The 25,471-nt window shown below is 44.0% G+C and overlaps 1 protein-coding gene across 1 annotated transcript in view; it reads left to right on the top strand.

Moving 5' to 3' along the window:
• LOC146817393 (uncharacterized) overlaps positions 1 to 25,471 on the top strand; it is a 1,110,110-nt gene that overhangs the window by 712,188 nt on the left and 372,451 nt on the right. The window contains exon 7 of the mRNA XM_085609207.1: positions 16,562 to 16,670. Within this exon, the coding sequence (XP_085465333.1) occupies positions 16,562 to 16,670 (109 nt within the window). The remainder of the gene's footprint in view (positions 1 to 16,561; positions 16,671 to 25,471) is intronic.

Genomic DNA, 25,471 nt, shown 5'->3' with positions numbered 1-25,471 from the left:
GATTATTTCTTTAGATGAATACATACACATAAGGGTATTAGCTGGGGAGTAACACTGTATAATCATTTCCGTGTAGTAATTCTGTTTTATGTCTTATTTCGTTTAAGTTGGCTATTGTGGCCTACCAGAAAATGGCTACCACCCGCAGCCTGCATTCGAGTTGATGGAAATTTTGCAAGGAAGCTTCGCGCTGCCTGTGACCTTGCCCACTCGACAAAACTGAAAAGCCATGATCATGACGACAAATCCAGGACGAATGCCAAGAGCCCCTGAACATGAAATTTGTTTCAAATATGAATGCTGAACTTATGAACTGATGATCCCACGACTGGGATACATTTTATCTAAAAAAGACATCCGTAAAAGTATCGAATTAGTTATGGACATCTTTATTTTCTATTCATTATTTGGGACAATCTAAGTGTGAGAAAATCTCGCACAGTATCGCAAATGTACCAAGATGACATTATTTCCGCCATTCATCCGTTCTGAACAATGAATTGTAACTTTACAGAATGTAAATTTTAGTATAAATATTAGTAGGCTAGAGAGGTCTAGCGCCACTTCTTCCCGAACTGATGATCCGAGGTCCCTATGCTGACGGAGAGGACGGTGACTCTACATGACGACGAGAAACTCTGTTTCTCCTACTGATGACCGGTTCTGACTTAGGATCTGACATTTAGACAGAATAGGTAAATGTGAGAGAAATGAATTTGCATTTAATTGGCTTTTCCTATAATTTTAGATAAAACAAATATTCTGTTTGAATCTCGGTGTCGGGTGGTTATTTCCTTGTCATGTTTATTGAATTTATTTACTTATTCTTTGAAATGTTTCGCCAGATTTATAAGCAACTAGTTGGTCGCATTGACCTCAAGGTATATGCAGATTGGTTAGGTATCAGAAAGTGTTTCCCCTTATACATGGCACGGATAAGAGTGGTAGGATGAATGTTGGTGTAATGGGCCCCACCAGCGTGTGAGGTGTGTGCGCGTGTGACTGTGAGATCACTCCTTCCATGGAAGTAGAGGGGATTCGGAAGCTCCGATCTGCACCAGTTTCTTGGTAGCAGAATGATGGTTAACTATTGTCTTGGTCTGGCGAAATTGCGTGTATATTGGCTTGTTGAATATTGATTGATATTTGTACTAACACTGTATGTTAAAGTCGTGTTGAGTTTTATGTATTGTGAACGGCTTCTGGGACGCAGGGAGTCGGTGACAGTTCCGTAGTAGGGCAGAGGGAGTGCTGCTCTCGGAAAAAGGCGGGATTGTTGGCCCTGTATGCAGACAGGGGAAAACGTGTGACAATTGAAGTTGCGCGTCGCATTGTCTGGGTTCGATGAGGTAGCATCGCCGTGTGTTGCCATTAGAAACTTATTTTCTGTGTGAGAGAAGTGTATATGATAGCGAAGGTTATCTGTGAAGTTCTGGTCTTAGGTCTCAGGGATCCGTATGGCATTCCGTTAAAGCTTATCACTAGAAAGGTAATAGGTATTCTCTGAGCTTGTTAGAAGGACAGGGCAGAGGTAAGCGCTGCTTTGTTAACGTGTGATATAATTCTGTAGAAGGACAGACTGTCCGCTGTTCTCGGGAAAGACAGAATTCTGTGTGAATGAACTACATTTTCTGGTGTGAAAGTGCGTGAATGAGAAGGCATTCTGGTTAATTGTGAGACTCTTAGGAGCATTCCGGAGAAAACAGTTAATTGGTGCTTGTTAGAAGGGTAGAGTAGAGGGATGTGCTACCTTATCAACGGAAGTAACGATTCTGTAGTAGGGCAGAGGTAAGCGCTGCTCTCGGGAAAGGCAGAATTCTCGTGGGAAAGGTCTTTTGCTGTTCTGTGGCTAGAGAAGCAGACAATGGAGATGTTTGTATGTTGTAACTAACAGACTCGTAGAAATTGAAACAAAGTCTACCAAGTAGTCTTGTAAAGGAGGGGTAGACACGAGAGACAGGAGACAGGAGACAGGAGCAGAAGCGACTGCAGTGACTTCTGACGTCAGGGAGACCGCGCTGTGATTGGACAGTGGGTTAGAACAGTGGAAGCACGGTGATTGGTGTGCTAGTGTACGCTGCGCTAGGATTGGGAGACCTACAGGGTGACGTAGACGCTCCAGGATTGGTGCGTTGGTGTGAGTCGCGCTGGGATTCGTGGACTGAGTTAGTGACGTAGACGCTCCAGGATTGGTGCGTTAGTGTGAGTCGCGCTGCAATTGGACAGGAGATAGTACAGTTGTAGAAAGAGCAAACAGCTTGTGGAAAATAAGAAAATGTATTCCCACGCTGAGGAAAAGAAAAATAAATCCTTGTTTAGTAAGGTTAAAACCTGGTTTGACAAGGATATTGTGACTAGGGAAGGACAGTTACTGCCCCCAATAAGAACCCCGGCATCCTTGATGGTTGCGAAGTATGGGTATCATACCTGTATTTGGTTAGATAACTGGGTGAAGTATACAAAAGAAGATGGAGTTTTAGCTTTCCCGGAACATGGCTCATTTAATCTGGCCATATTGAGGAACTTACGGGAACGGATGATGAGTCTAGAGCCTCGGCCTAGGCCGACGCAGTTTGAGGCATTGACTGAATGGGAAGATGAAATGCATGAACGAGAAAAGCAGAGGGGTGGGGGTAGTTACAGGTACATGTTTGGGCGAAAGTATGATCGTGAAACCCATCATGACCGGATGAGACGATGGCGTGACGCCAGTATGACCGAGGGATTATATCCTGAAAGAACAGCAGAGGAATCAGAAGGGAGAAAATGTACAGAGAAAGAACATAATATAGAACGCAGGAGATATGGGGCAAATGAGTCTGATGATGATGTCTTAGAGGACATGCTCTATAAAAGACCACCCCCGTATAGACGAGAACTAGAGGTAGGAACAGCAGTGACCCCGATGAGAGACACCCTGCGGATTATTAAGACAGAGGATACCACCCCTGGGTTGAAAAGCAGTTGTTCTCTGGCGGAAAGAGAGAGAGAGAGAAAGGGAGAATGAACTTGAGGATGAAAAGACCAGAGAACTAGCAAGAACTACTTTTAAACTGACAGAGAAAATCAGAGAACTGACTAAAAATCTTGAGGCAGTTACAGTGCCTGTGACAATAGGCCCGGTTATGCCGATTTTTGACAAGCAGAGGACGGGCGAAAATGGTTTGACAGTACCATATGTGGGCAATAGATTGATTGTTCCTCCGGAGCAGGCAGAAATGAGAGCAGGAGAAACACAGTGGAGAACAGGAGAAAATCAGTGGAGACATACCATATGTGGAGGAGAATTGAGTGTGCAGACTAACTCAAGTTTGAATTCTGGATGTGTGGAAGGGAACAGAGGATCAATCTTAGAACCACAAAGAGTGACAGAACCAGGGGGTGCAGAAAAATCTGTGATAACTGCTGAAGATTTGAATGATTGGCTGAAAACTTTGCAGAGAAAAGAAAAAGAATCCCAGGGAATTTATGTAGCTAGGCTACGTGTGGAAATGGAGGAGATGATTGTAGGAACAATCCCTACAGAAACGCTCTGAAATTTTCAGGAAGGGGAGACTCTCTTCTTGTGTAAAAGTATCACATGGAGAGCAAAGAACATACATGACAGATTGAAAGGAATAGCCAGTGAATTGGGAATTGACATGGACAAGGTAAAAGCTTTACAAAAGCCTTACAGAGTGGATTTTAAAGATAAGGACATTGAGAATTTGAACAATGCAGGCCGAACAGGGCAGATCAAGGAGATGATTGCTTTGCTGAGAAAATGGGGAGACGTAGAAAGATGGAAAGACAGATGGTACCGAAAGCGAGAGGATGGGGCAGATAGAACTTACTTGACATTTCCTCTGAAAGAAAAGGAGAAAGCAGTAACAGCCTACCCTATGAGGGAGATTCCAGGAGGTGGGTATGTACATGTCCCATGGACCAGACAGGATATATTATCCTTTACAAATGATTTTCCTCGACTAAGGGAGAAGCCCGTCGAGTGGTATAGACAGGTCGACAGATTTGTGAAATTGTCAAAAGTGCTGTGGATTGACCTGAATAGTCTGTTTGATATAATTGTACCAGCAGACTTGTGGGCAGAATGTAAAATAGTCATAGACTGGCCCACTAAGGAATACCCTAGAGATCCAAAGACAGGAGCTCCAGACCCGGAGGTCATGAAGAAGTATGAGCAGGTTATGGCCTTCTTGAAAAATAAGGTACCCCCCAAGGAAACCGATTGGGTTAAAATAGATCGAACACATCAAGAATTGAAAGAATCAGTCCATGCAAATTATGAAAGACTAATATTAGCTTTCAAACAGTTTAGTGGAGATGAACATCTGGGTGACAAGGACCTGAGTCATTTTGTATATAGATTTGTGTATGGTTTGCGGCCGGAAATCAGTGAAATGATAAGGCAGCATACCGTAGACTGGCAGAGCAAGAAGATTGATGAGATTCTGAGGCATGCAAAATACTTCAGTGATGAGATTGAGGCAAAGCAGAGGAAGCTAAAAGAAAAGGCAATGTGGGCACAGGTGAAAGGTGCAGAAAGACAGGAAGCTCAGTTGGTTGAACAAGCAAATAACCCAGGAAATAAACCCAGGTTTGGTCCAGGAAAAGGGAAAGGAAACATTGAAGAGGCGAAGAAGAAGTTCCCATGCCACAACTGTGGAAAATTAGGGCACTGGAAATCCGAGTGTAAGAATCCACCATCTACTAATGATGACAATCCATCATTGAATTCACAGGTGCAGAGTGAGGGGTGTGGTCAGCATCGTCAACAGCAGAAGGCTGATAAGCAGCAGAATCAGGTGTCAAAACCACCCTTGCCACAGAGAAGAGGATCCCAGAAGTACAGCCAAGAGTCGGGGTTCTACGATGAAGAGCAGGTAATCAAGCCAAAACGTGCAAGCGCTGTTTCTCAGTACTGGCTGAAAAATGAGGGAAGCGACTCCGAGGGAGATTTCTGACGGTGCCGAAGAGAGGAGGAGGAGTGCGTACTTGGCGCAACTCTAGAAATAGACCAGGCAGGGCCTTTTGTAGATGGGAAAATTAATGGTGAAAGTATTACTTTTCTAGTTGACACAGGAGCCACAAGATCGACTGTCAGGTCAGCCGATATAAAGAATCTTCCTCTCTCGGATGAAGCAATCCAAGTAGTTGGTGTGTCCAACACACAGATTAAAACTCTACTTACTGAACCAGTAAGGGTTAGAATAGGGAAATTTTCAGACATGCACCGATTTGTGGTGTGTGACACTAGTCCCGTAAACTTGCTAGGCAGGGATCTGCTGTGCAAGATGAATTGCACTATTTTCTGTACTCCAGATGGAATAACCTTTGAAACACCAGATGAGGATGTTCTATACAGAATGACCATGGATAACAGGGAATGTGAGGCTTTGGGGACATATGCTGTATTTAATCCAGATGCATTACCCCCAGAATTGAAACAGACAGTGAAAGCAGCAGTTTGGGATTTTACTGGAGAAGATGTGGGTCTGATGAGAAATGTAGATCCAGTAAAGATTACTGTAAAAGAGGGAGTGGCTTACCCAAACATACCGCAATACAGACTGACACCTGAAATAATCGAAGGAATAACACCTATAATTGAAAAGATGATTCAGCAGGGGGTGTTAAGAGAAATATTGAGCAGCCCATGTAATTCATCAATAATGGGACTGAAGAAACCTAATGGAAAGTTCAGAATAGTACAGGATTTGAGAAAAATTAACAAAATTGTTGTGTCATGTTGTCCTATTGTGCCAAATCCATCAGTGATTTTGTATCAGATTTCCCATGATGCAGAATGGTATACTGTAATTGATTTGTGTCATGCTTTCTTTTCAATCCCATTGCATCATGACAGCCAGCCAATATTTTCTTTTAGATTTGGAGAGCAGATTTTGGCATGGTGCCGAATTCCACAGGGGTATACAGAGAGCCCTTCAATATTTAATCAATTGCTGAAGAAATCTCTGGAAAGTCTAACAATGCCTGAAAATTCAGTCTTAGTCCAGTATATTGATGACCTGCTTGTGGCATCAAAAACCTGTGAAGCCTGTGAAGTAGACACCATAGCTTTACTGAATCACTTGGCAGATGGAGGATTAAAAGTATCTCCAGCCAAATTGCAATTCTGCAAGAAAGAAGTCCAGTACTTGGGACATAACATTGAGAAAGGCCTGAGAAAAGTGACCATTGGCAGGATTAAAATCATTAGAGGGATGAGAGCCCCAATGACACAGAGAGAAGTGAGAATGTTCCTGGGAATGGTGGGTTACTGTCGTCAGTGGATAAGTAACTTTTCCCTGATTGCCAAACCATTGATTAAATTGACCAAAAGTGAGGTGAAAGACCCATTAGAACTAAACCCAGAAGAAATGGCTGCATTTAGGGAGTTAAAGGACAGACTATGTGAAGCTCCCGCCCTAGGAATGCCCGATTATGAAAAGGAATTTGAGCTGTATTGTAGTGAGAGAAATGGATGTGCACTTTCAGTGTTAATCCAGAAACATGGACGCCTGAGGAGGCCAATTGCCTATTTCTCAGCAAATCTTGACCCAGTAGCTGTGGGTTTACCAGGTTGCCTGAAAGCAGTAGCTGCTACCTGCAAAAGTCTGGAACAAAGTGAGGGAATCATAATGGGATATCGTGTACGGGTATTCGTACCTCATGATGTGGCAATCCTTTTGACAAGGAGCCGGACACAGTTCATGTCTCATAGTCGGCTGACTAAATATGAGAAAGTCATTCTTGGTGCAACCAATGTGAGCCTGGAGAGATGTGTGAATGTGAATCCAGCGACACTGTTGCCTGATGCTGAATGTGTGGGAATAAGAAAAAAAGTTGATCATGACTGTCTGGATGTGCTTGATTACTGTACAAAACCAAGGCCAGATATAAGAGATCTGCCACTGCCTGAAAGTGATCATGTGTTGTTTGTGGATGGATCTTGCTTGAGAACGGATGAAGGAACACTGAGTGCTGCTTATGCTGTGTGTACAGTTTCAGGAGTTGTGGAAGCATCACCTTTGAAAGGAGTTAAATCCGCCCAGGTGGCAGAATTGGTGGCACTGGCAAAAGCCTGCAAGATTGGAAGGAGTGTGAGAGTGACTGTGATGACTGCCAGCCAGTATGGCTTCGGAGTTGTCCATGATTTTGGCCAGCTATGGCTACAAAGAGGTTTCCTGACCTCAAGTGGATCTCCCATAAAGAATGCTGAAGTGGTTGGAAAATTGCTAGAGGCGATACAGCTGCCTAAAGAATTAGCAGTTGTAAAATGTGCTGCTCATGGTCAAGGTGATGATGTTGTTACTGTGGGAAATAAATTCGCCAATGACATAGCACAATATTGTGCAAGAAACAATCATTCCATTAACACGAGTAAAGAGAGAAAAATATCTTCTTGTTCCTTGATGTTTACTAATGAGGTGGGGACATGGGAGGAAGTGAAACAATTGCAGGATGAGGCAGGAGATGAGGAAATGAAAGATTGGGTGAAAGCAGGTTGTGCACCTAGAGAAAAGGATCATGTGTGGGTCTATAGAGATGGAAGACCAGTCATGCTAAATAGCATGCTATCAACGATGGCAAGGATGTATCATGGCCAAGGATACCTGGGGAGGGATGCTATGATAAGAGCCTTTAAGCAAACCTGGTACAGTCCAAAATTCAGGCTGATAGCAGAAAGTCTCTGTCAGAGATAGATGTCTGATATGTCAGCAATTCAATCCTGGAAAGAAAACAGTGGTGAGCCTAGGAACAATAGGCAGAGAGGGAGGACCCTTTACAAGAATGCACATAGACTTCATTGAAATGCCCCCAGTCAACAGATTGAGGTATGTCCTGGTGGTGGTCTGTTTGTTCTCCAGGTGGGTGGAGGCATATCCCACAAGAAGAAATGATGGGATAACAGTGGCAAAATTACTGTTAAGAGAGTTCATCCCAAGGTACGGGTTCCCAGTAACCATTGAATCAGACAGAGGAGGACATTTTTATAATGAAATCATGGGTCTAATCTGTGAAGCATTGAGTGTACAGCAGAAGCTACATTGTGCTTACCGACCAGAGGTTTCTGGTGTGGTTGAACAAATGAATGGTACCATCAAAAATAGAATTGGCAAAATGTGCCTAGCCACAGGAATGAAATGGCCCGATGTCTTGCCTCTAGTCCTGATGACCATTAGGTCTACTCCAGACAGAACAACAGGTTTGAGTCCACATGAAATTATCATGGGACGTGCTATGAGACATGCATTTGTACCAGTCAACAAGTTGATGACAATAACTGATGACATGATTTTGGATTACTGTAAGGGCCTGGCTGACGCAGTTCATTCTGTGTTTCACCAGGTTGAAGAAGACGCCACCACACTTGAAAAGAAACCAGCCCATGATCTGAGCCCAGGGGACTGGGTAAGGATAAAAGTCCACAGAAGAAGGAATTGCCTGGTTCCAAGGTGGGGAAGGCCAAGACAAGTCATCTTGACCACAACGACTGCTGTGAAGTGTGCTGGAGTGAAAAATTGGATACATGCAAGTCACACACTGAGAGTTCCAAATCCAAGAGACGGCACTGGAAAAGAATACTTTGAAGAATCAGATTCCAGTGATGATGCAGACAGTGAGACAGTAAGAAGGAAAAAGAATCCTGAAAGTGGGGAAAGTGAGTCAAGGGAAATTTTCATCCCACCAGAAGAGGTTCTGAAAAGAACAGTGCAAACCGCAGAGGCAAGTTCAGATTCTGAAGAAGTACCTGAGGTTCCAATTAACAGTGACCAACACAAAAAGAAAGAAAGGAAAGAAAAGAACATTCCAACAGAAGTGACATCTTAAACAAACGAGGAAATTGGACAAGTTCCGCTTGAGATAAATATAGAAAAAGAAGGGACAGACAAAGACAGAGAGGGACAGATTGCGGAAAAACCCCGAGGAGGTGTAGGGAACATCAACAACAAGCTAGGTGAAGGGACAAGAAGACAGCAAGAAGATTGCGTGTCGGAGACCCGAGGAGGGATAGAAGTAGGGAAATCTCAATTGGTGGAAAAAGAGACTGTTGGAGAAAAGGAAGTTGTTGGAGAAAAGAAAGCTGTTGATGAACAAGGGGCAACTGAAACAGAGTCTGATGAAAGTGACAATGAGATACATGGAGGACGAGTTCTGAGAAAGAGAACTTGGCTTGGAGAAAGAAACAATAAAGAAGGAAAACAAAAGAGGAATGCAAAAGGAGATCTTTGGCCGAATAAGATAAAGAGACTGAGGTATAGACTGACACGAGTTAACTCTTCGAAAGCTGAACAAGTGAACGAAGTGTCAAGTCAAAATCCTACCAAGGAAGAAGAAACAAAGATACCTGAGAGAACTAAAAGAATAAGGAAACCAAACCAGAGGTACAAGTCACCAGAATGGACGTATGTGGCACTGCCTGAACAAGGAGAAGAGGCAGACAGTCAAGGAAGTCCAGAGGAGGCTTTACTGAAAGAGGTTGCCGAAGAAGAAGCTGTGGGAATTCTGAGAGTTATCTTGTCCGACATTGGAGAAGAAACGGATGTTCAGGACCTGATACAGTTTGATGATGATGAAGAGACAGTGATAAGTGATGAAAATCCAAATTGAGTAAATCCAAGTAAGTCTTGGAGAAGAAAAGAAAAGAAGTGATATTAAAATTAGTAGATTGTAAAAATCTGTTGGGTACTTGCTGCCCTTAAGTTCGGTAGAGGAGTAGAAGAGGCTAAGTCAAAAGACACGGTCAAATTAACAAAATGGCTAACACTAAGAATAATAAAAGTAGATGTATCTTTCTGAAAAGATGGTGCAAGATGTGCTGCTGCTGTACAGGTTTATTAATGCTGCTTTGGAGCGTGCTTGCTCTTTTGATTTCATTTAGAGTCACTATAGACACTTTAGAAGGTCATACTGAGAACAGAACTAGTATAGGGAAAAGTTCACAGAAAATAGTACCAACTAGAACTAGCAATGTACATATACATAAGGATAGGTCAATTAATGATTTTTCTAGCAATGTTTTTTCAAAATTGTTGTATGAGTACGTAAAGACAATGGAAGTAAGGGATTGCTACGTTTGCATGCAATTACCTGCCTCTGTTTCGGAAGGAGTGACTTATCATCATCTTCCGGCTACGTATGGAATTTCCTGTAGTGTGCTGATTAGTATATTTTACCAGTTGGGGGAATTAGATTATAATATGTCTAATATAGATAATATTCTGGGGCAACTGCCTATGAATAAAGCACTGAATCCTGCCAAAGAAGCTAACACTTTAGGTGAGATTTTTTTAGAAACCAAAGAATTAACCTTAGAATATGTTTTTAGAAACAATTTAACTTGCAGTTTGAAGGGAGAAGAGAAGAATTTTTTAGACATGGTTGAGAGAAGAAGGTTGAACATGCACAAGAAAGCAGAAGGGCATAAAATGAGTGACACAATGTGGGATATTGAGAAAGAAAAGGAGTTGAAAAATGGAGCCAGTCCAACTATGGCTATAGATGCCCCACAGAAAGGAAAATTGTGCATTACCAGGAAGAGATCCCAGTATGATTATTATTTCATAGGGACTAGTGAGTGCCATGATACATACTTTATTGCAACCGGATGGGGATTTAGAGGAGGAGAAGATCCAGTTTTCCCGGGAGTGTATTATATTTATGGGAACAAGGTTTATTACCGTTTGCCTGACCATTGGTTTGGTACATGTTATGTTGGCCTGGTCTTTCCAAAGATTTTTCACATGGATAGAGTAGATGATGCTGAACATTCTAACCCATTAACACGCTATAGAAGAGAAACATGGACAGAAATTGTAGGAGATATTTTTGGAGCTTTAATTCCAGCAGTGGGAATTTCTTTGAATGCATTTGGCATTCGGAAGCTGTCAACAGTGGTGGATCGCTTGTCAACAAGCACCGCTGGAGGCTTTCTTTTGGTTAATACAGAAATGGTTGCTTTGCGTGCTATGGCAATGCAAAATCGAGTTGCCCTTGACATTCTTTTGGCAAAAGAGGGTGGAGTCTGTGGAATGCTGAAAGTTCAACATTGTTGCACTTACATTCCTGATGAAAGTAAAGATCTAAAAGTTTATATCAAAAATATTACTGATTTGCATGAAGAATTAGTACCACTGGAAGCTGAAAGTATCTGGACTAGAATGGCTAATAAGATGATTGCTATTAAGAATTTTATAGCTAAAATAGGTAGTACCATTTTTGGTAAGATATTATTTCCATCAACCTGTGTAATTGTTGCATTATTGATCCTTAGATTGGGGTGTATGTGTTGTAGATATAGAAGAAATAAAAAGAAAATTACAAAAGAAAATGTTAAAAAGAGACAAAAGAAACCAGAAAGAGATCTACAAGAAATAGAATTAGAAGAGCTAAGAGGAAGCATGTATATAGAAACTAAGAAGGAAGATGAGATGGAAACAAGGGTTTGAAAAATGAACAAGAAGATATTTTGAATTTCTTCCAAAAGGGGAAACTAAATTGATTTTTGGGTTTTTGATTTTTGTGGTGATTAGATATCACCAAAGGGGGGATTGATGGAGCAGGGTTTTTTACTTTAAACCCGAATACCTGTTTCATTTTCGCATGTTATAATTAAAAGTACTACTGATTAATCATTAATTATTAAAAGTTTGTCAAAGTCATGTCTAACCAACCTTATTAACAAGAGAATTACACGTGGGAACGCTATTGCATGGCTAAAATAATAAATGAACTAAGTTGGTGAGCAAATTGACAAAAATAGATGTTGCTTATGTGATGTTATTGTGATATGCACTTATAATTAATATGCATTAATGGCTTTCGATGTCGCAAATGGCTAGATAAATACATACACATAAGGGTATTAGCAGGGGAGTAACACTGTATAATCATTTCCGTGTAGTAATTCTGTTTTATGTCTTATTTCATTTAAGTTGGCCATTGTGGCCTACCAGAAAATGGCTACCAGCCGCAGCCTGCATTCGAGTTGATGGAAATTTTGCAAGGAAGCTTCGCGCTGCCTGTGACCTTGCCCACTCGACAAAACTGAAAAGCCATGATCATGACGACAAATCCAGGACGAATGCCAAGAGCCCCTGAACATGAAATTTGTTTCAAATATGAATGCTGAACTTATGAACTGATGATCCCACGACTGGGATACATTTTATCTAAAAAAGACATCCATAAAAGTATCGAATTAGTTATGGACATCTTTATTTTCTATTCATTATTTGGGACAATCTAAGTGTGAGAGAATCTCGCACAGTATCGCAAATGTACCAAGATGACATTATTTCCGCCATTCATCCGTTCTGAACAATGAATTGTAACTTTACAGAATGTAAATTTTAGTATAAATATTAGTAGGCTAGAGAGGTCTAGCGCCACTTCTTCCCGAACTGATGATCCGAGGTCCCTATGCTGACGGAGAGGACGGTGACTCTACATGACGACGAGAAACTCTGTTTCTCCTACTGAGGACCGGTTCTGACTTAGGATCTGACATTAGACAGAATAGGTAAATATGAGAGAAATGAATTTGCATTTAATTGGCTTTTCCTATAATTTTAGATAAACGAATATTCTGTTTGAATCTCTGTGTCGGGTGGTTATTGCCTTGTCATGTTTATTGAATTTATTTACTTATTCTTTGAAATGTTTTCGCCAGATTTATAAGCAACTAGTTGGTCGCATTGACCTCAAGGTATATGCAGATTGGTTAGGTATCAGAAAGTGTTTCCCCTTATACATGGCACGGATAAGAGTGGTAGGATGAATGTTGGTGTAATGGGCCCCACCAGCGTGTGATGTGTGTGTGCGCGTGTGACTGTGAGAAAATCTCGCACAGTATCGCAAATGTACCAAGATGACATTATTTCCGCCATTCATCCGTTCTGAACAATGAATTGTAACTTTACAGAATGTAAATTTTAGTATAAATATTAGTAGGCTAGAGAGGTCTAGCGCCACTTCTTCCCGAACTGATGATCCGAGGTCCCTATGCTGACGGAGAGGACGGTGACTCTACATGACGACGAGAAACTCTGTTTCTCCTACTGAGGACCGGTTCTGACTTAGGATCTGACATTTAGACAGAATAGGTAAATATGAGAGAAATGAATTTGCATTTAATTGGCTTTTCCTATAATTTTAGATAAACGAATATTCTGTTTGAATCTCTGTGTCGGGTGGTTATTTCCTTGTCATGTTTATTGAATTTATTTACTTATTCTTTGAAATGTTTTCGCCAGATTTATAAGCAACTAGTTGGTCGCATTGACCTCAAGGTATATGCAGATTGGTTAGGTATCAGAAAGTGTTTCCCCTTATACATGGCACGGATAAGAGTGGTAGGATGAATGTTGGTGTAATGGGCCCCACCAGCGTGTGATGTGTGTGTGCGCGTGTGACTGTGAGATCACTCCGTCCGTGGAAGTAGAGGGGATTCGGAAGCTCCGATCTGCACCACAGCCGCAATCACCGCTTCGGCCTGGGAGCAGAGAAATGCCCACTGGCCCCTCGACACGGCCGCACTCCCGCCTGGCTCCACACGTGGCCTGACACAGCCGCCGACAAACAGGCCTCACCTCGGGGGGAGAAGGGGTGCCCACCGAGGGCCGGTGTTCACTGTCAACAACCCCCTCCTCTCAGAGATCTCCACACCGCGGGGCCTCCCGCAGGCTCTTCGTCGTTGGTTCCACCTCCCGCTGGGGACCGCAGGCACTGCAAGATCCGTCACTCCGGCTGCCGTGCCAGACTACAGGACTCCGGTGCCCACAGGCCATGCACCAGGCCATCGCCGACTTGTCCCTCAGGTCAGCAATGTGGGTCTAAAACAGGGGCATACAGTGCAGCCCCCGCTCGCGCCTCACCCGGGACATGGACAAAACAAGATAGCAGACCAGAGAAGCAGGATAAATTTAGGATATTAGCTTAGGCTAGACGAACCCTGCCTAGCACACATCCGCCACCATGGCTCGCTAGGCTACACCCCGCATGTGAAATATTTTGACACTATATTTATGACTGCTTTTCTTGATTAGGGGTAACTGTGGGTGGGGGATTGATGTTATAGTTATATTCGACTAATTTTAGTAGACTTAAGATAAGTATAAAATATACAGTCGTTGGAATATGTTTTAATGCTTGTGGATGCATGTCATATGAGATATATTAATTTAACTTTTAATCTGTAAATTATAATTATTTGGGTATTTCTCCTTTTTAACCTATATTTTAATATATTTATTATAATTATCTGTGTACCTATTTAAAGAAAATTGCTGTATATGTAGTGCACATCATTTATGATCTGTATTATATGCCTGTCACTATTGCACTAAGGTCTATTTAGTGAAACTAATAACAATTATTTAAACTAAACTATCTGTGCCTACTCGCTTTTCAGCAGTACACACGACTGAACACTGTCCTTGACCCATAACCTTTTCAGAAACATAAGCTTGAAGTGTGGGTCTAACTCTCACTAAAAGTCAGAATCAGAAGTGAAATTACATGTAAGGAGATCTATCCATTTCTCTGTATGCTGTTCTAACTATGCCTTTAGATTTGTTTATATGGTTTATTTAAGGTCTTCGTTGTAGGCCCTCAATGGCATGTTCCCTTACTAACCAATTTGAAGGATTTTCTTTGCAGCTAGAAACTAGAACTGGAGACAGTTTTAAAGGAAACTGCAATCCATGGGTAACTTTGAAACAAGACGTTTGTGTACGGAAAGGGTAGGGAGGAGGAATGCTGGTCACCGCTCCAGTGTTGCCCTTTCAATTAACAACCTATTGTATTTGAAAGCTTTTTTATTTCGGGTAACATCAATTAACCTGTTTGGATGAATTAGCAGGTTAAAACCAACGGTCTGCAATATTTGAACTTAATCTGATCACCCTGTAATTATGCATTTTATGATCTGTAATTTCCATGCACTTCCAAATGGACCAACATTGAAAGACAAACATTGGCAAAGCAAATAGATTAGACTTTCATGTAGTAAAGCTAGCAAACACTAGCATGCACAAATAGTTTGATAGCTCTAATGGTAACGGTGGTAATAATGGTTGTGGTAGTAATGGTGGAGGTAATGGTGTTGGTAATTTGGTGTTGCTATTAGCGGGGTGGTGGGAAAGGTGATGGCAGTAATGGCATACACTTAAGTCCTGACAAAACCATTTGAAAAGGCCTGTTGCAGTTAAAAAAAAAACATTATTGCTTTCTGTATAAAATGCACGAAAGACATGCAGCATTGAATGTGTGATCATTGAATGTATTTTTAAAAATTTGATTTGGGATTTTGTAGGACAATATTTAAGATACGCCATCAGCAACATGGACATAGTTTAACAATGTCAATATCGTGTTATCATAGCTTAGTGGCCATACAGAAACGCATGAAGGTAAGCCTCAGAGTATCTCCTGAGCACAGTTGCATAGGAATAAACATCCAGACAACATAGCATACAATACACCAACAATATATCCGGTTACATTTTATCTGGTACATTATAAAGTTTAAGTAGGGTCCTGGGAATCGTGATCACTGGTGGCTGAAACATAAGCCCAAAAGGTTGACCAAATATCTTTCGGCCTTACAGTAAGAGGTAATGTAGTCCATCCATCACATCATTGCAGTAGATTAGGTCTTCAACCCAGACTTTTTCGTTTGGGGAGGGGCTCTGGGGAATGGTCCTTGGCCTATGATCCTAGCGAATGGCCACCGTCCTTTTTGCACGGAGAAGTGCCAATGCAGCAAATCTACCTGTAGATTTGATTAATTCTTTAGTATAGCCCAGCAGGGCCTGGAGCAGACCGTTGGATAGATAGCATGCGAGATAAGATTTCAAATATTGAAGTCCCAACATGTAGCCATTGAGGGCAAGACCTTGCTCTATGGAAGTAGATTTGCCTAGGATGGTGACAGCAAGAATTCTCCTGATCACCAATCAGACCCATAGCATGAAGCCTAACCGGTGTATAGCGCACTCTCTGCAGGAATTTAAAGTGAAAGTAGCCTACGGCTACTGTTCAAAGAAACCTGTTGCGTTTCAGACAGCAAATTCTCCAAATATAGTCAGTTAAAGGTGTATTAAGATCTTCTTCAGATTTCCCCCTGGCTTCTGATTCATGGATCAGAGATTGATTGTATTCTTAAGGTGTAAAATAGTTCATCACGCAAGCACTCCACAGGAGATGGAATGACACAACAAACAGCCAATAATATGAAGTGAGAGTGTAACAACGCTCTGAGCGAGCCAATTCCAAATGTATGCATCTTTTTAAAGAATGAATAACATCCGCGCTGTCTAGAATCCTTGCAAAGGGTATTTCCCGATTGTCACTATGTAGATGTCACTGCATTTGTATATGCTTTTTACATATGTGGGATAAACGACTTTAGACTGTTTCGATGTAAAAGTGAATAATATATATATTTTAAAGTAGAATGCCAGTGCCCTTTTGAGTTGTGATAAGAGTACTAAAATTAACAGCTTGATTCTTAGATATGGTTGTTTTAAATGTTCTACATTTACATATTAATGCCTAGAAAAAAGAAAAAGAACTTGCAGCAAAAAATACAAATTGCAGCCATGAAGTGGAGCCATCCCTGGAGAGAAAGACGGATACGCTCTTTAGAAAACAACAAATACGAACAGGTAAACAAGAAGTCAGGACTGCTGTCCGAATTAGTGTTACATGTATTCTCACTTCCCTTGCTTAAAATAATTATTTGGTTATGTTTGTAAGGGTTTTGTCCTTTAGAAATTAGAAAGATGCTGCGTACTAGTAAACATTTCTCCAGTCCAGGGGGGTATATTCTCAAGCAGGGCGTTAAAAATTATCGCCGGTTTAGCGGCAGAAAACTGCCGCTAAAGCGGCGATAATGGACTTGATAATATGCTCTATGGAATTCCAATAGAAGCCCATGTTCTGGTGTCAACATGGGCTTCTATTGGAATTCTCTGCGGCATATTATCAAGCCCATTATCGCCGCTTTAGCGGCAGTTTTCTGCCGCTAAAGCGGCGATGATATTAACGCCCTGCTTGGTAATATGCCCCATAGTTTTTTAACATTCCACATACTGCCCTACTTTTTCAATTTGAGAGGCTCGGGGGCATATTATCAAGCCCAATATTGCCGCTTTAGCGGCTGTTTTCGGCTGAAAAGTGGCGACTTATCGCTCTATCATCAAGGACACGCTAACAGGCTTACCTCAGCAAAACTACATGAGAAACACTCGCAAAATCAGCTTTGCAATATTTACAAGGCTGCACCGGACCCGCGATGCGGGAATAAAAGGCGCACTAAACCCCCATTATCGCAGGATTTTAACTCCTGCTAGAAATCTGACTTAGCCATCTCTTCAATGACAGGTGGATTGATGGGCAAAGTACACCACTGCGTATCATCAAGCCTTTCCTTTATACTCTTGATTTATCGCAGGTTTTCACCCGCTATTGCGGTTTATCGCCATCTATCGCTGGAACTCACATCGCCTGTGAGCAGCGCGTTGATAATACGCCGCTAACAGGGCGATGTATTCTATCAATATGCGGCGATAAAGAAAACAGCGCTATACTCGGTTTGCGATAAATATCGCAGATCGTTGCTAATATGCCCCTTTGTGTGTAGGATATTAGAAGTAAGGTTATCGCCGAAAGCCTTAGGGAGGGTCCTGGACTTGGCCTTTTCTGCAGGGTGACCTCCAAACGTTTTGCATTCACCCCTCCTGTTTTCTGGACATGTTTTTGCTGGCTTTTATAACTCTGCGCACTTTACCACTGCTAATCAGTGCTAAAGTGTTTGCGCTCTCTTCTTTACACATGGTAAAATTGGTTCCCAATTGACACATGTATTTACTTATAAGTCCCTAGTAAAGTGGTACTACATGTACCCAGGGCCAGTAAATTAAACGCTACTAGTGGGCTTGCAGCACTTATTGTGCCACCCACTTCAATAGCCTTTTTAACCATGTCTCAGGCCTGCCATTGCAGCTTTGCACAGTTTTAAACTGCCAATTTAACCTGGGAAAATAAACCAAACTCCTTGGCATGCCTAAAACTCCCTTTTTATTTGCATTTAAAATCTGTGTTATTCATTTTGGAAACATAAAAGGAAAGTACAGTCGACAATATAGCATGGTGGAAATACACCTTTCCATACAAAGTGAATGTGGCATATATAATTGCATACATAACATGTAAGTCCAGCATATAAGTATAGTGGGAGTAATCATACACATGACAAGTTCTGTTGTATTTATGTAAGCAGCTGTCGATCTTTCATAACAAAAGGTTTGGTGTGCAAATTGGGGAAAAGGGGGGACGTAGGAGGTTTTTTCAAGGGGGGTACAGTGAGATTTGTCGTCCAAGGTATCCTTGACAAGAAAAAGGTAGTAGCAACGTGGGCGGGATCTACCAGCTAAGAAGGAGTGATGCAGCGTGGAATACATATGTGAAGAGAGGTGGGGGTGACAGTGGATAGTTGCAGCTGTCAAGCATTCGGTGAGTCTCAAGGAGGGAAGTCATCATTGTCAGTGAGATGGACAAACTGTGAGAAAAGAGTGGCCCTTGAGGGGAAATGGGTTGTTTGCGAAGGCCTCGTATTTCCTCGTAGAGGAGGGCATCCTTCTCTGTCGTGCCTCACTTATGGACAGCTCCAAACCAGGCCGCCACTTGGGGAGACTGTCAGGGATCGCCACTGCAAGGTGAGGGTACGTTTGGCAAGGAGGATTGCTAAGGATGTGAAACAAGAGCGTATTTTGTGGTGTTTGCTGTGGAATACTAAGTTAGCATGCCTCCCATGTGTGGATATCAGGGAGCTCCGTGACTTGACGTAAGATATGTACCTTCTCCCAGAATTGGTATAGGTCTGGGCAGGACAAAATCATGTGTTGTAAATCTGCACCGGGAGCCTGGCATCTGGGACAGCTGGCCTCTGCTTGGGGGAAGAACCAGTTTATTTGGGCCAGGGTGAGGTATGTGCTGAGTAACATAAAGAATTGCATATTTTTAAAGCAAGAGTTACGGCACACCTGTCGCAGGAACTGCAAGGCTATTGCCCTCTCCTTATCATGTAGTGCGCACCCAAACTCCTCCTCATACCTATGCCAGAGAGTGTTTAGGGGAAGCATGGTTAACTCGTGTATAGCTTTATACAACCAGGTAATACGATGATGGCTGGGACCCATCATAAGAATAGTCTGTAATACAGGGTGTGTTGTGGGTTCTGTCACTGTGGCATTCCACAGGGTATGGTATGTGTGGGTGAGCCTGCAGTGAAAGAGGAATTGCCCTGGGGGTAAATCACAGTTTGTTACTAGCTAATCAAATGAGAGAAATTGACCGTTGAGGTAAAGATCTCCTGCTTTGTGGATTGCGCATCCTGTCCAGGGGGTTAGGTCGAGTCTTGTATACGACCCGGTAAATTTAGGAAGACCACCCAGGGGCAGTGCATGAGCATACACCAGTGATTTTGGGGACATGCTGTGTATGCGTGTCCTGCAGGTGTGGGCCACAGCCACCTGTTTGGGTTGCAAGGTGGGGGGGGTACTGTTTTAGGAAGTAGGCGGCAATAAAACGCTGGGGATGACATCATGCCATCCACCTTGCAGGCCTTCCCAACATATCCCCCAGCAGTCCACTGTGATATCCACTGCAATTGTGCCATGAGATATTACGCCTCAAAGACAAGGCACCTGACCCTCCTCAGTCCATTGGGAGTTGTAACTTGCGAAATGCCACTTGACGTCGTCCGTTGCCCCAGATTAGATCTCCCAACAAGGAGTCAAGTTCTTGGAAAAAGCGGCGGGGAGGTTAGGACAGTGATAAAGTAGGTGAGGCAGTATGATCATTTTTGCCAGGGCAATTTTCCCTATCGGGCGAGAGGTAAGGTGTGCCAGAAGTGCATTTGTGTCATGATGCCCTGCAGAGCTACCTGAATGTTCCCATCAAATATGTCCAAAGGAGTTTGGTAAAGACAGACCCCTAAATAGTGAGTGACTGTACCCTGCCAGCGTTGAGGGGTAGTGCCCAAGTGTATGGACCGAGGTTGTTGGTCAGGGTGAAGGGAATGTATTGCTGATTTGTCCCAACTGACCCGGAGTCCGGCGGCTGTTGCAAACTCATTGAGTGTATCGCGAAGCAGAGTAAATTCTGGAGTGATTTCTTTTAAATAGATGAGGAGATCGTATGCGTACTGAGACACTGCGTGTGTCCTCTCCTTCAGGGGTATCCCCCAATCAGTGTCCTCGCATTGTAAGCAGATGGCTATGGGCTCCTTCGCAAGGGTGAAGAGCAATGGGGAAAGGGGACAGCCCTGTCGCCTTCTCCTACTCACTGGGAACGAGGCAGGGACTAGGCGACCTCAACAGACCTGCGAAGTCGGATTGGTGAAAAGGGGCCGAGTGTATAGAAGAAGCTGAGAACATACTCCAAATTAGTTCAAGACCTGGAAAAGGTTGTTCCATGTCATCTAATTAAACGTCTTCTCCAAGTCTAATATCAGACACGCTGCTTGCGGGTAACGTCCTCAAACTCAGTCTTGTAAGCGAATAGTTTGAGCGAGGCTGCGTCCTGGGACAAATCCATTATGGTCTATATAAATGAGATATGGGAGGGGGTGGTGGCCGACAAGATGGTCGAATAAGACGTACTTTTTGGCGCTCCTGCTAGAGACAAGGAGATCCACCGGTATCCTGCGATGATACCCTAGCATCAACCCCACAGTTGTTGCCATGACCAGGGGCTGCTCCCTGGCGTGGTTAAGACCGAGAATCTACCCTGTTGATACCGTGTAACAGTAGGTATCGCACTGACACCGCCATCTTGGGCGGACACAGGCAGCTTCGTGCTCAGGAACGAAGCGGTGCATCGGCTGTTGGAGACCCTACCTGGTGCTGTAGTGGTGGCGAACCACAAGACAGTTAACCCCTGCTCTCGATTTGGGACGCAAACGTCCTCGTTTGGGGACTCGCTCCCTGCGGACCTCGACGAGGGTGGAGCCCTCCTCCAACACCGGGCTGCCCGGATAGGGCTGATGGCTGGACCTACGGCATTGAGGACCCAGCAGAGGCCAAGACGAGACAGACGACTCAGGGAGGCCGAGGACTACTAGCAGCAAGGAGGGGTGTGTCGCGATGGGGGACAGGTTCCCTGGCGTCCCGGACCGTCTTCCCCTCTGGTCTCCGCCACGGCCTGGGGGCCTGGGGGCCTGGAGAGTTTGGTGCACGCCACGGAAACTGGAGGCGGCTCTCCTCCAGCCTGAGCGTCATCCGGGTCCTGCTGCTGCACTATGAGAGAAATGGGCCTGAGCTAGTGAGAGCCCGGTGAGTGCATGGGGCCTACTAGGATTACAAGAGACTAGCACCAGGCCTATCTGAGAGTAAGGGGGCGCAGTAATACAGGGCTGCCCACCAGGACATAGATACGCAGGAATATCTTGGAGCTGGTGACGGGAATACTGGAAAGCGGCACAGAAGTGAATACCTCAAATTTGGTGGACCCATCGCTAATTAAGCATTGTCCCACAAATCACTGGAGGATAGTGCCTCGACGTTAGATTTTTGACCTCCGAGTGAGTGGAAGATCCGGTAGGGAAGTACAGACAAGGTTGCCTCCAGGGACGATTGCCTGCTCGCCAGAGCCCTCTGAGGGATGTCCGGGGGGAGTGTACCTGATTTGTCCGGGCCCCTCAGAATCTTTTCTGAGGGGAGGGGGTCTCCTGTCCACGGACAGGACGGGGTTTAGATTTCCCCAGGGCAGCTCCTCACTGGCCGAGACAATTGGAGTGGAAGCAGGCAACAGTAACCTGAACCACCGGTAAGTTTGTTGGGTTCTCAGAGGGGCATAGAGAGAACAGGGACAACATGGTGAAGGAAAAAAGTAATCCAACGAAGTCCAACAAGATCCTGAATTATGCGCACCCCATGCCACAGGGATCAGATCAACAAGACCCTAATGCGGAGGACATTGGTGAGGGGGCTCCGAACTTAGCCCAGCGAGACCCTTCAGTAACCGATATCTTGGCAGCGATTAAATCTACTAAAAATGACATGGTGAACAGAATAGATGCAGTAGCCATCGAAGTCAACCTCCTATGCTGTGACTTGCGTAAGGTCTCTGATAAGAGTCACCACGACTGAACAACATGTGGATGTCCTCCAATCTGAGGTTAAGTCACTGAGGGAAACGGTCGTGGACCTGAAGATAAAGGCGATCAAACCTGACGACCATGCCAAGGATCAGGAGGGTCAGTCGAGAAGGAATAACCCACAGTTCGTAGGATTTATGGAACGGGCGGAGGGTCCCTCGGTGGAGCTGTTTCTGGAGGATTGGATCACCAAGGTCCTTGCACCCAAGAGGATGTCCAAGGGGCATATCTACAAGGCGGCGATAATTTTATCGCCATATTAGCAAGGTCACGCTATCGCGTGCAACCTTGCCTTAGCGCCTGAATTCCTAACGCCCAACTTTGCATCTCTAATGAGATGCAAAGTGGGCGTTCCTCCCAGGATAATGGGAGAAATGTCGCTAAGCGACATTTCTCCTATTATCAAGCCTCACGCAAAGCAGCATAGCGACAAGAAAAGTTGCGATAACCTCTGTTATCGCTACTTTCCTTACACCTGCTTTGAAACTGACTTAGCCATGATATCCTATGTAAGGTGGATATCATGGCTAAGTATGTGAGGCCCTATCAGCAAGCTATCGCCAAACTTTCTGGGATTATCGCTGGGTTTCCAGGGATAATCGCACGTTTGGCAGTTAGCGCTAGGATTTTTATCGCTTTTGAGATAAGCGTTGCTAATAGCACGCTAACTCAGCGATAAAAATCCACGCTAGCCGGCGATAATTATCCTAGTGCTAAGTGCGCTTAGCGATAATTATCGCCGGTTGTTGCTGATATGCCCCCAAGTTCTTTAATATTGAAAGAGCCCATAGGGCGCTGGTCCCTCCGCCATGGCCTGGAGCCCCGCCGAGAGCCACCATTGCATGATTCTTCAATTATCGGGATAGGGACGTGATCCTGCAGGCTACTCGCATAAGGAAACTCCTGCTCTTTCAAATCAAATCAAATTTATAAAGCGCATTGCTGCACTAACTAGTGCGTCCCCGTGCTGCGACAAGGACCCATTCCAGGCAGAGGAAGAGCAGAGAGATGTCAGACAGTGGAGTTACCAGATGGAAAAAGCCACGTCTTGAGCTTTTTCCAGAAAATAGTCTCCGATGATTCCAGCCGGAGCTCTATCGGAAGCTTATTCCAATGAGAAGCTGCTAAAAAGCTAAAGGAGCGCCCACCCATCCTGGCTCTTCTGATGATCGGGATGCTGACCTGACCTGTCCCACTAGATCTTAAGCCCCACGTGGGAACATACGGGGTAAGAAGGTCATGCAGATAGGAGGGGCCCTTTTTCTGCATAATACGATGACTGACACACATAGCTTTAAACAAAACACGTTCCCTCACCGGGAGCCAATGCAGGGAAACCAGGGCCTTACTGGATGAGGCTGTCCTCTGGAGCATTAAAACGAGACGCTCAGCCGCATTCTGGATGCGCTGGAGTCTCTGAACACATTTAATGTTAGCTCCTAAGTACAGAGCATTCCCGTAGTCCAATCGAGATGTCACAAGGCGTGGACCATAGTTTTTCTTGCTGACACCGGGAGTACATCTAAGGTCTTCTGGAGAGTGTGCGCAGGACCCAACACAGTTTCCCGTCACTCGCCTGGTATGAGTCTCAAAAGACAGTTTGGTGTCCAGCCACATCCCCAGGTTCTTTAACTGGTCCTTAGGAGATGGAGTCGGGCCCAGAATTTGGGGCCACCAAGCAGTGGACCAGATCGAGGGGGCCTTACCTATCACTAGAACCTCTGTTTTATTGCCATTAAGTTTAAGGCAATTAACGGCCATCCAAGACGCCAACTCTTGAAGACACATTGAGAAGTTTAATGCTGCCTCCTCAGAGTCTTGAGTACGAGTCACCATAAGCTGTGTGTCGTCAGCAAATGACACCACACTGACTCCAAACTTCCCTACAATCTCTGCCAGTGGGGTAATGTAGAGATTAAAGAGAGTTGGGTTAAGTATGGAGCCTTGTGGGACCCCTTGGTCCAGCTTGACGGTTTTAGAGAGGAAAGGTTTCTGTGACACCTGAAAACTACGGTCAAGTAAGATGGAACTTAACCATTCCATCTCCCTACCAACCACGCCTCCTTCTCTAAGGCGCTGTAGTAGCGTGTGATGGGAAGCACTGAGATCTAAAAGGACTAGAGCAACCGTCTGTCCTGCATCTACCTGTCTACGGATAGTTTCAGTAGATAAGAGCAGAGCCGATTCAGTAGAATAAGTGGCACGGAAGCCAGATTGTGTAGGGTGGACAAGGTTATGGTGATTAATATGCGCAGTCAGTTGGATGTTTACCACCTTCTCTGCTACTTTCGCAAAATAAGGCAGGAGGGAAATGGGGCGAAGATTATACAGCTGGCTCATACTAATGTTCGATTTCTTTTTTAGAGGAATGACAATAGCCTCTTTTCATCTTTTAGGGACAACTCCTGATGAAAATGAAAGCTCAAGAAGATGTCTGATATAGGGCTCTATTACAGATAAACTCCCACTGAGGATCTTAGGGGAGGCCAGATCTCTAGGTGAGCCGGACTTAATACCGAGAACTATTTCTTTAAGTATGTCCCCACTAGGGACTACAAAGTCACAGAGGCCTTCCGCCTCTGAAATCCTGGATACCCCTTTACTGCTAATGCATCCATGTTGTGCTGAATCAGGGAAAGTGGCGTAGATCTTTCCCACCTTCTCCGCGAAGAAATCCACTATCGTATTACAAGAATCAGCTAAACTAACGTCAGGAGCTGTTACTCTTGCTAGCGACGTAATCTCTTTAAAAATAGTGAAAAGTTATTTCGAAGAGATCTCAGCTGTCTCGATCCTGTTGCTGTAATAGGTGGCCCGCGCTTTCCTAATCATAGCATGATATTTTTTTAGGCTAGATTTATATTCAGTTTTAGTAGGTACATCATAATTCCTCCTCCAAGCTCTCTCTCGAGACGCTTACAGGCTGATTTAGCAATTCTGAGTTCATTGCTAAACCAAGGAGCGGTTTTAAGCTGCCTACCCGGTGCTCTTAAGGACCAAGGAGCCGTGCTATCCAGTGCCTCCACGATGCGTCTATCGAGTCTCTTTGATGGTCACCCGATCGCAATCTACCCTGATTACACACAACGTGTTCAAGACCAACGGAGGACTTTAATAGCGGTCAAAAGGTGACTACATGATGCTGAGATAAAGTACAGCCTTCTCTTTCCAGCCACACAAAGGCAAATCTATGTTCTTCTTCTCTGCAGCGGAGGTATCTGAATGGATGGACACCATGGGTAGGGCTGGCGTTTTCTGGGACTCACAATCTGGATCAACTAAGGCAACAAAGTCATCGGACCCTGC

Source organism: Triturus cristatus, chromosome 6, assembly GCF_964204655.1.
Source record: "Triturus cristatus chromosome 6, aTriCri1.1, whole genome shotgun sequence".
NCBI lineage: Eukaryota > Metazoa > Chordata > Amphibia > Caudata > Salamandridae > Triturus > Triturus cristatus.
Note: the sequence above shows the minus strand (reverse complement) of the source record. Positions and strands in the feature narration are given on the sequence as shown.